Genomic DNA, 11,926 nt, shown 5'->3' on the forward strand with positions numbered 1-11,926 from the left:
TACTGGTTGTTGATTTTCTTTCGGACCCCGCTAATTTCTAATTGGTTACCCCTGATTTAGAGGAGAGTTATTGGTCCCCCCCTTTAGCCCTCCCTTAGGGGCGCCCCTGGCAGCCTCTAAAGGTGACACAGATTATCAAACCGCCTGTGTTTTCATTTACTTACATGGTCCTGGTTCCGCTCGTTTCCAGGCAGTGCTGTGCGTAAAGACATTGTTCCTCCCTGAGTGAGTCCTCCAGGTGATAAATAAAAAAGCGTGCAGAGTTTATTTTTCCCAACTTGCTTAAAACGGAGAGAAAAAAAATCCAGCCAAGCTTGGAGAAGAGAAGCAGGAGGACAGCTTCAGTCCTTTGCAATCCTCATTCCTACAGTCCGTGAAGGCAGCGCAGGTCACCCAGACGGTGATCCAGATTAAAGTGATGCGTTAAAAACAAACCGGTATCATCCACGTCCACCTCATATTCCAGAGAAAATCACCACCCCCTGCTTCTAAATTAGCTTTCCACTTTCCTCCCCCCCTGAACCCCCCCTCACAGACCCTACCGGATCATTGCTCTAGAACCCGGCAAATCCTGCTGATCATCGGTTTACATTCAGCTGCATCATGCTGAAGCGACGAGGACGAACAACCGCTGAGGTTAAAATAAAAAAACTTACAGGAGGCTGATTCAGGTGCAAAAACCGGCAGTTGGTGCCCACCGTTAGCTAGCTAATGGGGGGTTTAATGAGCTCCGATAAATTAGCCCGTTAAATAGAACCAAACCCGGCTGAGACACAGTTTCTGGAAGTCGGCGGACAGCCACGGCCTCGGGATGTAAATCATTGACCAACTGCGGGTGTTAGAAAGGAAAGCGGCCGCCTCTCACTCAGTCCTTTCCCTGGCTCCTCTCTGCGGTCCAACCCGCCCTGTGGCTCTTCTCATTGTCGCGGTGAAATAAAACACGTCGGAGTGGGAACTCTGTGTCCAGGCGGTGTCAAAAACATTATTTGTTGCTATAAGATGGTTAAAAAAAAAGACGAATGAAAACGGAACCTTCCTATGCCCAGCTTTGAAGAGCCTCGGTGACAATGAGGGAGGGAGGGAGGGACGTCAGCAACAACAGGCAGGGCTGCTGCTTCACTCCCGGTGCCTTCAGGTGCCGCGCAGAAAATTGGACAGACGGCATGGAAAGCTATTGTTGCGTTTAATTGATGCTCGGACGCGCGAGTTTCCGATTTTAACGGTGGAAGCTAAATGAAATCTGCATTAGAATAATCCTGAAGGTTGGAATTCCACTCTTTTGAATATCAATTGATTTATTTATCCAAAACATACACTGACCGAGTTGATAAAGAAATGCATTTAATTTCATAATCTAATTCATGTTACATTTTTAGATATAGGCCTATGTATGGATTCAAATACATCAAAATGCAATAGAACAATGTGAAAGAAAGTCACTATTGGGGTAAATGTAAACAAATCAACAAATTAGCAAAGGTTATGGCACTAAATTTATAACAGACACAACCAATGGGGATCAAAACAGAGGGCCAATAAACTAAAACACAGTTTGAGTGAATCAATAAACAATTAATATGCATAACTAACGTGTTGAATTCATCAACCATGACAGAAGACATGTTTGAGTGTGGTAATTGAATTTTTGACTACTTGTCCTATCAGATTGAGGTCAGGGCTTTCTGCAGGCCAGTCAAACACATCCACACCTAACTTTCTCATTCATGTCTCTACCAGCCTTACTTTATGCAGTTATGATGGAGGAGGAAACTGGGTGTATCCAAACTGTTCCCAGAAAGGTGTGGCAAGGAATTGTCCAAATTGTCTTCTGTTTAAGCTTGTAGAATCCCTTTCACTGGAACTAAGGTACCAAGGCATCCAGTTCTCCTGGCTAGCACCAAACCCAGACTTATGAGTTTGTCATATAGAGAAGCAGAGTTCATCACTCTGGATAACCCACCTCCACCATCCAAGAATCCAGTGGTTGACTGCTTTCCACAGCTGCATCTGATGCTTTTATTGCACTCTACAGTATGGCTTGGCTGCAGCTGGTGGGCCATGAAAGCCAACCCATGAAGCTCCCTATACTTTGTTCTTGAGCTGGTCTTAAGGCCACATAAAAGTCAGCATCAATCTCTTCCACCTGATATCACAGATGATAGTGGTATAATCAGAAGCAAGAATATTGAACAACTGGACTTTCACGTTCCCATTTCTGGAATTCATTGCAGATGTTTCTAAAAACAGTTTGCATGCTTAGAAAACCTGATTCCCATTATTTTAAAAAATGAGGTACTATTTTTGGCTAGGTCTGCCATGGATATCGGCCCAAATTTCTACTCTCTTAAAATGTACATCCCTAATTAATTATATTTAGCTGAAAGGAAAAAAAAAAAGTTTATTTCTGGTAATTTCCCCAACTTCTGACAGTTTAACATAGTTTATACCCACTGCTAGAAAAAAAAAAGTACCTTAAACATTTAAAACTATTTTTACAATATGACGCCTAAATACAAGTACATAATTTACTCTCATAGATTATTTTCTTTTTTATAATAAATGCAAGAATGCAACCATTAGGAGAAAAGGGTATACACAAACACCTGCTGATTTAATGTGGTACTGTAGCAATCTGAAAAGGTTTATCAAATTTAAACTCAAAGAGAAATTATTGAAACAGAGACTCTGATGGAATTAAATTCAATCCGGGAAGTGTTTTTTTATTTTTCAAAGTACAGACACAGTTATCTCAAACACGGAGCCAAACTGGATTAGAAGTGACTAAAGCAGAATATCATTTTAAGCGCCTGACCTCAAGCCTGTCCATGGTTCATCGGTTATGCATTAAATTTAATCAATCACCCAGAATAAGAATAATCTAATAATACAGAAACTAAATGATAAATCTCTGTTGTTGGCTGATGTATTTAAACTTCATGCCTTGCTCGATTACTAAGATATTGTAATTCTTTAATTAGATAAAGAATTTGGAATCTAATAAACTCATCTGGAGATCCTTCAGTAAAGCTTTCAGAACAATTAGGAGAGATGAGAATATTGAGCTTGATTAGATTTATTATAGCAAAAAAAGATCTTACCTGGACAGAAGTGAACATGTTGGAGCGTATCCAAGGCCTCATCGCTCCTCAGTAGCCGCACACTTCCCAGTTATTCCTGAGAGCCCCGCAGACTGAAGGGAGCAGAGGATGGTGGGACAACATGCAGCGGGGCAGAGCTCTGCTGTCGTAACGGCTGCAGGATCGATGCCGTAAAAATCAACTGCAGAGTTTCAGCCACCGAGTTTGAACACAGTGTTTCTGAGAACATCATCTGCATCACGGTCCGGTCATCTGTGAATAAACTAATTAAAAGGAAAAAGCCTGAACCTGTCGATACTTTAATGGGATTTAGAAAAGACGAGGATGTGGTGGTCTGTTCCTATTGGTCTTTACACTCATTTCTAAATGTAGAAAGCCGTCAGATTTGTGCAAATCGGAACACATCAGCAGGAATGGATCCAACTACAAACCACAGCAGATATAAAGGAAACCAAAGCATACACTACATGGCTCACTGTTCTAGTTGGCATGGGAGGTTCTAAACAGGGGCCAACAGGGGTCAGCGGCTCTGAAGAACTGGTCCAGGCCCCTGTAGTGAAGACATAATAATAGATTTTATAATAAACAAATAACAGCCACACACATATATATAGACAGTAAATGATAACTTCCTTGGAACAGTTTTATTCTAACAATGATGGGAGAATTAAGATGTTGCACTTTTAGCTTAAGTCATATTAAGGTTTTCTTCTATTATATCTGAGGTTTCCAGAGCTGGTTCTCTTCAAACAATGATCCATTGCCCTGTTTGTTTCATCCTTTCGTTAAGTTTCCCCCATGAAAATAAAAAATGGCCCCACCCTGCTTCCTGTGCTAAATTTGGTCTAGAACCACCTCTCCAGGACACATCTTTAGCTTAGAATAATGCAAACAAATGTTCTAGGCTGAGAACACAGGCCTACTGAGCTCAACCCCAATAAGCTGGTGATAATAGGTGCTGTCTCTGCCAATCCTCGCTGCAGTTGCTCTGACGATGCCCTGACCTGTAATCTGGAAGGGATTACAGCCGGTTTGACCTACTGTACACCCGTTGCCTGTTCCTGCAGTCCATTTAGATAGCTCCTGATGTCATTCATCAGGGATTTTAAAATAAGTGTAGCAGAAACTGAAAAACACAAATGTTCCTCACTTTAGTGAGAACTTGGCAGCTTGTGTTTTATATGTAAAAAAAATAAAATAATAATAATAATTTCTTCATTCCAAAGTGATAAAACAAACAAGAGGCAAACAGCTGGATAAAATGGAGAAAATTATCACTATTTTAAAATAATCATAGAAATAACACTAACATCAAAGAAACTGAGTGAATCCCAGTAAGAGTAAAACACCTGTGCCCTCTACTGGTAGGTGAGAATATAGCATTTTTCAAGATAGACTAGTATAGCATCCAGTTTAGAGCACCGATCTCTATTTATTCACTGGATTGCTGATTGCCAATTGGTAGTAGGGGGTTGAAGTGGATCCACTGGCCGCCATATTGGTACTCCCTAGTTAGACCGGTCTCAATATAAACAGTATGTGCGCTACAGCATCAAACAGTGAGGATTTTCTAATTTTCAGGGGGACTTAAGACTTTTAAAATAAAGATAAATTCATCACTTTGACACATACTTGCTGTTTCATAGCATAACTAGATTACTTTAACTTCTAAAATAAAAAATAGGCATATCACATTAAATACTCAGTATTAGAAAAAATGAATGGTAATTTAGCATAATAATACTGAAGTGCCAAAAGTGCTAAATTGCTGATGCACATGTAATATACATGTATTGATGACATTATTGTTGTTATATTACATTTAATTTACATCAAGACTGAATTACAAGTACATGTCTGCTAATGCTATAGTATTTTCCTATTTGCTAATTGTGCATGAATGAAGCAATATACCTTTATGCTGTGTCTGTACATCAGCCTTTAAAAATGTTTGAGTTGCTTTTTTTCAACAATATAACATGCAATATATTTCATGACTTTTTCAAATGACAAATGCAACAAACACTACAAAAACGACAGCGTCACCCACTTAATAAAGAATTACTACATTGACATTTCACAGTGAATGACTTTCTATTTTCTAACATTAGACACAATGTCAATGACTAACTCAGACAATGTCTTCCAGTCAGTCCTAGATAGCCAGAATAATGTTGGCCTACATACTATACTGTAGGATACATTGGTGTATATATGGATTTTTCTTTGTTAGTATATCCACTGACTGTGAAATTACCTGTGGAACGTCTTCCCACAGCTGGCAAACTGCTTGTTTTTGCAGCCAAATGCTACACATGAAGGCATTTTAACTGCACATCTCCGTGGAAGTGGGGAGTACCAACATGCTGGCCGGTGGCTTCACTTTTTTCAGGCAATCAGCATTTCAGTGAATAAATAGAGATCAGTGGTTTGGAGTGAAAAAGCAAACCAAACAATATTGCAAGCAGAGAATTTATCTGCAGATTATCACATAGTTAGAATACAAATAGACAAAAATACACAAAACCCAGAGCAGGTGGTCAAGTATGGACAAAAACGGTTACCCAAGCACACCAGGAATTGTTAAGTAAATCATTTTATTTTCATTTGTAAAGAGCTGGGAGACGTTTCCCAGTCAGGCCTTTAGCTCTTACCCATATGCTTTCTATAGTATTAAGATCAGAACTTTGCAATGGCCTCTGTTCCTTAAGTCATTTAATGACAAACCAGTGTGCATTATAAGGGTCATTGCTCAGTTGGCACCAAACCGTTACTTGAGGTTTTGGGATATCTCTCAGTACATTTACATTTTAAAGTTATTTTCTTAAGGGAACATCTATTTTGCAAAATGCACCACTTCCTCCAGCAGCAAAACACACACAGAAAATTATGTGGCATCCAATTTATGTCACATTTTGTTGCAGTGCAAGCCACATTTATCTATTTATTTATTTAATCTAAGTTTCATCAGACTACTGGATATTTGTCCAGAAATCCAAGTCTTTATTTAAGCTTTTTGTTGTTGCTTATGGAGTAATGTGTGGCCTTTATGCCCAAAAAAGCAAACTATTTACAGTTTTTTTCTTTATGCTTTTACTCTGATATTGATTCATTTTGCACCAAAAAAGTGTATTCTCTAGAACATAGAAAGTGTCTCCTTTTTTTTAATGAAAATCCCTAGTTGTTTCTACGTGGCTATAGCTCGTTGTTCATCTTGTACAGATCAATGCAGCGACTTCAGGCATCTGGGGATTGTACTTGTATATTTATTTTCCCAACTGTTGTAGTTGGTTCAAATCCATATGAATCCACAGATGTGCACATGTAGAGAGGAATGGAGCTCACTGAAAGAATTACGAAATGAATAATCACAGATCATGTGATTTAGACCAGATAGTTGTCAGAAATCTATAAATTTTTTTCAAACATTTTATTTAAATTAAAGAACATCCGATTGAAGAGTACAAATGTGTCAGGGGATGTGCCTTAGCAGACAAGAACATGTATATACCATAGCAAGAGGGACAGAAAAACAAACAAAACATAAATGCCAGTATATATAGATATATATTTTCTATGATAATAAGCTGTTCAGAACTGAAAGTTAAAAACAAATTAATTTGTTGTTGTTTTTCTGTTTGTGAGTCAAGGTTTCACTTTTGTCTAAGTTCACATTTAAAAAAAGCATTAAGGCGTGGCTTTTTCTTTGGACATTTAAATTTATGTAAGTGGAATTTCTGTAGGATAACTAAAAGATTGATAAAGAAAATCTTTGGATGCTCTTAAGCAGCCGCTTCCACTAATAATGGCCATTTAATGGTTTATCACATGCAAAACGGGTGCAGCCCATTTTACTCTACAGCTGAAAACCAAACAGAATGTATTTTCCTACAGCAGCTGAAAATCTAAAATATTTGAATCCACATTGTAACAGAAATGTTGCTAGAAGGTTTTAGAGTGTGGACACTACATGAAGAAACTAAGAAAGATCACATGAAGTGCAGTTCACAATAACGCCAGACTTAAATTTTTCAGGTAGTGTTTGGCAGGATAAACCCTGTGAATGTTGTACATTTGATAATAGGGAGAAAGTGATGCCAGAACCATTTTAAAAGAGTTCTGGAGGTGACCACCAGGAGTCTCCTTTTCTCTTCACTGATGCTGCATGATGCTGTGCAGAGGGCACAGATGTTTTACTCTTTCTGGGATTCAGTCAGTTTCTTTGATGTTAGTGTGGCAGTAAAAAAAAAAACTTTAGAAAATATGTTTTCCCCTTTATTTCTATTATTTTAAAATGTCGTGAATTGGATTTTTTTCTACCTCCTTTTTTCTCTTAGTATTTTTTTTTTTTTTTGAGAGACACAGATGCATCTGCAGGACAAAGAAACTGAAAAAAAAACCCACAGAGAATATTTTCTGTAGTTTCTTCTTCCGCACCTGCAGAGCAAAACTCTTCAGTCATCTAGGAAGATCAGTCGGGTCCGGTTTTACCAGAACTCAGCTTAAAGGCAGCACTGTTTTCAAGTAAGAGGTAAGATTGGATTTAAAACTATTTAAAAATGAACTCACATTGATGTTATACACATAAAAATATTAGCATACACATAAATGCTGAAACTCTCTGTATTTCAAACATATATATATATATATATATATATACACATATATATACATATATGTACATATATAAATCTGTATGTATATATATGTATATTTTATATGTATATATATGAATATATATGTGTGTTAAAAAGTGAAAGAAGACTTTAATAAATGTTTTTTTCAATGACTTTTTTTGTATTTAGATGTTTGGATGTGCATTGCTGCAGCTGATGATGCTGGCAGCTCTAACTCTGGCCTCTCTGGGCCTGCTGGCCTGGGCGTCGGACCTCTGCCCGGCCCGCTGCCAATGCTCTGAGAACCAAACCACTGTTACATGTCATGGTAAAGGACTGAGCCAGATACCCCCACTGCCAGCAGGAACATTGCAGTTGTTCATCTCGCACAACAAGATCAAGGAGATACCTGAACACGGGCTGAACGAACTGCAGGTACAGAGCTGCACTCTGTTTTCGTGATGAATGCAGGTTATTGTGGCTTGTTGGTTAAAGGCTGCAGCCGGATTCTCTGTACAAGCATAGAAAGCAAAACCTTCTGAAACTAGCTGACACACATACTGCAGTGGCAAAAGGTCTAGGCAGTGAAACGCTTTCTGGTGTTTTTTAGACTTTCTAGAGTTGGTTCTTTATAACTAAAGCTGTTCTCTCTGACGTGCTGGATGTGATCAAAACCTGACTTGGGGCTCAAAGTACATCAAACTTTGCTGTTTTTTGTTTCCCTACTTCCCTTCTTTTTAAATCTTCTGAGTCATTTAATTACTTTACACTTCAGGGTCCAACATGATGAAAATCCTCAAGATAATCACCAAACTGTCCATGTCGAGGCTGAGAATTTGACCTAACTCTTTATGCATAGTAGTGTTCTTCAGCAGAACTAGGAGCAATTCTAGTCACACTTGGTTTAGATCAGGTTTCTTTATTGTTGGGTCCCGTTTGTTCCCTTATCCTTTCCAAAACGATCAGGAGGATTTCCAATCTCCTGCAGTCCACGTTGTTCTTCCTGGAGAGTTTTAGGATGTTTGTAGTTGCAAAGAAGTACCTTTCTTCTTGCTCTTCTACTATGTACAAAGGTTGTTTTTTTTTTAGTTTTTAATGCACTGTTTTTCTGACAGTAGGCTGACAGGAAATGATGGTATGAGAGAGGGGGAGAGACATGTGGCAAAGGACCACAGGTTGGTTTCTAACCCGGGTCGGTCACATCGAGGACTAAACACTAAGCACTGCGTCACCCGCACAGCCTGTACAAAAGTTTTGCCCTTACTGTCGATGCGGGTGCATTTGTGCCAGCTGCTCTGCTCTGGTGAGCATATTTAAGGGATCAAGGTCTGGGATCCCTTAAAAAAATATATTTTTTTTAACTTGAAGGAGATCTTCTTGGTAAAATGAAAGGTTTATTAACTGATGGAAGAGACCAAAACCCTTTCTTCTAGTCACACCATACAGACAGCAACCCTATAGATGGAATACATGTTAGAATGGCCTAGTCAAAGTCCAGACCAGAATCAAATCAAGATTGCATGACAATGATGGAAAATTTTTCCAATCTAACAGGGCGAGATGTTTTTGAAAAAAGAGTCTTGTAGAGACACCCAAAAAAAGACATGCAGCTGTAAATGCAGCAGCAGCCGGTTCCAATGAAAACTACTTCAGGGAGGCTAAAGAGACTTTCACACCTTCATATCTACTGTGGATATAAAACTCAATGGTTAGATGTATAGAAATGCAGAGAAAATGTTTGTTTGTTTGTTTTTTGGAATAAAACTCACTTCACTGAAATTCTTTAAGCAGACATTTGGCTTGATGTGCACAATACTTTTTAAAAATAAGGGCAAACGTTTCACCACAGCTGTAGATCACAACAGTCTGTTTATTCCAACATCATGAGTAAGAAATGTAGAAATGTGTATCTAGGTGTTAAAAACATCTCTAACCTGCTTCCTGTGCAACTTTAGGTCCTGGACCTCAGACAGAACCAGCTTTGTAGCTTTCTAAAACTCAACCCAGTTTGGCCCAGTATGACCCAGTTAACAAGGCTGCTCCTTCGTGACAACGCTCTGACATCACTGCATTGGGGGCAGTTCCTAAACTGTCCCTCTCTTGTCTTCTTGGATCTGAGTAAGAACCGGATCAAGCATCTAACAGAAGGATTCCTCAGCGACTTAGCTAGTCTAAAGACGCTGCTTCTGAGCCACAACCAGATCGAAACGCTGCAGGAGGGGGTGCTGGATGGAGCCCTCGGACTCACTGAGCTCTGTCTGGACTTTAACAGTTTAAGGCAAATAGAGGGTGGCGTCTTCATGAAATCCAAGAGACTGGAGAAGCTTGTTCTGTCTAACAACCAGATCATACAAGTTGGAGAAGCCACTTTCAGAGGAGCAGTGGGTCTTAAACATCTTGATCTGAGTGGTAACCGGCTGCAGGCTGTTCCATCGGAGGCGCTGAGGGATTTAAAGAAGCTTCAGCTTCTGAATTTGGGGCTAAACCATTTGTTCACCCTTCCAGCAGACGGCTTCCCCTCACTGACTCAGCTGCTTCATCTCTGCTTGAAAAGAAACAACCTGACCAGTCTCCCGGAGAGCTCCCTCTCAGGTCTGGTTAATCTGAGCGAGCTGGATCTCAGTCAAAACTTTCTATCTTCTCTTCCTTCTGATGTTTTTAGAGACCTGGTCAACCTCAACCTTCTGGATCTGTACATGAACCGACTGACAGAACTTCCCCCTGATGTTTTCAGAAACTTAATCAATCTGTCAGAGCTGCGGCTGGATGGAAACAACATCTCCACACTCCCGTCTGGGGTTTTTCACACGCTAGTCAAACTACAAGACTTAGAGTTGTCTCATAACCACATCCTGGAACTCCATCCTGCCCTGTTCACCAACCTCATGTCTCTGCAGAACCTTCAACTGGCTCACAACCATCTAAAGCAACTTCCTGAGGGCCTTTTTCACAAGCTGCAGGCCCTCAAAGAGCTGCACCTGGATGATAACCACATCAGTTCCCTCCACCCATCAGTCTTCCATGGATTAATGAGAGCAACCACAGTGAGCCTCTCCAACAACCAGCTTTCATCTCTACATCCTGACCAGTTCAGGGATCTTTCTGGGTTAAAAGAGTTAAAATTGGATAGAAACCAGATTGTTAAACTCCCCTCTAACTTGTTCACCACTCTTGGAAAACTTGCAACACTAGATATGGGCAACAATAACCTCACTAAGCTGTCTTTCCACAGCTTTGAAGGGCTGAAGAAACTTAAAAATCTGCGAATGAGCTTCAATCCGCTTCAGAGTGTTTATTGCAACGCCTTCCAGAACCTCGGCAAGCTCCGCACTCTTCTGCTGCAGAGCAACAGCCTGGAGAGCTTACATCCGGAGCTCTTTGAACCACTAACTAAGCTAAAAGAACTGAACCTGGATGGAAATAAGCTGGCCCACCTGGATCCTGGGGTCTTTCAAGGGCTTAAAGACCTCCAGGAGCTAAGCCTAAAGTCAAACCAGCTTAGGTCCCTGCAGAAAGAGACTCTGGACCCTCTAAAAGGATTGAAAAGCATCTACCTCTCAGATAATTTGTGGAATTGCACATATAGCAGTATATTCTACCTATGCAACTGGGTCACCGTGCACAGAGAAAAAGTGAGCGATAAGCCCGCCTGTTACTCCCCCTCCAGGACTGAGCGCCCTCCTCCCCCACAGTCACCGCGCTTCTTACTGGATTACTGTGCTGCAGCTGCTGCACGATGCCCTGCTTTGCTTCCTCTAGAACTGCTGAGCGTGCTCGCACCTTCTCTCATTGCTGCCGCCTTCTGTCACCTATGAAGTGGTCCAAACTTTCCGTACGCCCTCTTCCTTATTTGTCTGCACTTATCATTAGAATTTACATTGCATGGGCCAAAGAAAAAAATCCAAAATGTCTGTGCAAAACATAGTTTGTTCAACCCCTGGCAAAAATTATGGAATCCCTGGCTTCAGCGGATGTTGATTGTTTAATTTTTTTAGAAAAAAAGCAGATCACAGACATGACACTAAAGAAAGTCATTTCGAATGGCAACTGTCTGGCTTTAACAGAAATAAAAAGAAAATGTGGTAGTCAGTAACAGTTACTTTTTTAGACCCAGCAGAGGACAAAAATACTGAATCACTCAATTCTGAGGAAAGAATTATGGAATCATGAGAAACAAAAGTCACTCCAACACATCACAACACCTCTGGCTTT

General features: G+C 40.1%; 2 protein-coding genes across 4 annotated transcripts in view; one reads left to right on the plus strand and one right to left on the minus strand.

The window, feature by feature from the left end:
• The window catches only part of LOC107094871 (MAP/microtubule affinity-regulating kinase 4-like), a 77,848-nt gene extending 76,776 nt beyond the window's left edge, over positions 1 to 1,072 (minus strand). For all 3 annotated transcript variants that reach the window (XM_015390744.1, XM_015390746.1, XM_015390745.1), the window contains exon 1: positions 165 to 1,072. In XM_015390744.1, coding sequence (XP_015246230.1) covers positions 165 to 212 — 48 coding nt within the window. In that variant the 5' untranslated portion in view covers positions 213 to 1,072. The remainder of the gene's footprint in view (positions 1 to 164) is intronic.
• Positions 1,073 to 7,569: 6,497 nt separating this feature from the next.
• On the plus strand, positions 7,570 to 11,566 carry LOC107094870 (leucine-rich repeat-containing protein 15-like). The gene is made up of 3 exons (XM_015390743.1): positions 7,570 to 7,629; positions 7,904 to 8,149; positions 9,670 to 11,566. The coding sequence occupies exons 2-3, from the start codon at positions 7,904 to 7,906 to the stop codon at positions 11,527 to 11,529; spliced, it is 2,106 nt and encodes a 701-aa protein (XP_015246229.1). The 5' UTR covers positions 7,570 to 7,629; the 3' UTR covers positions 11,530 to 11,566.
• The last annotated feature ends 360 nt before the right edge of the window (positions 11,567 to 11,926 follow it).

The sequence above is a fragment of the Cyprinodon variegatus genome, unplaced genomic scaffold, assembly GCF_000732505.1.
Source record: "Cyprinodon variegatus isolate N-32 unplaced genomic scaffold, C_variegatus-1.0 Scaffold510, whole genome shotgun sequence".
NCBI classification, from domain to species: Eukaryota; Metazoa; Chordata; class Actinopteri; order Cyprinodontiformes; family Cyprinodontidae; genus Cyprinodon; species Cyprinodon variegatus.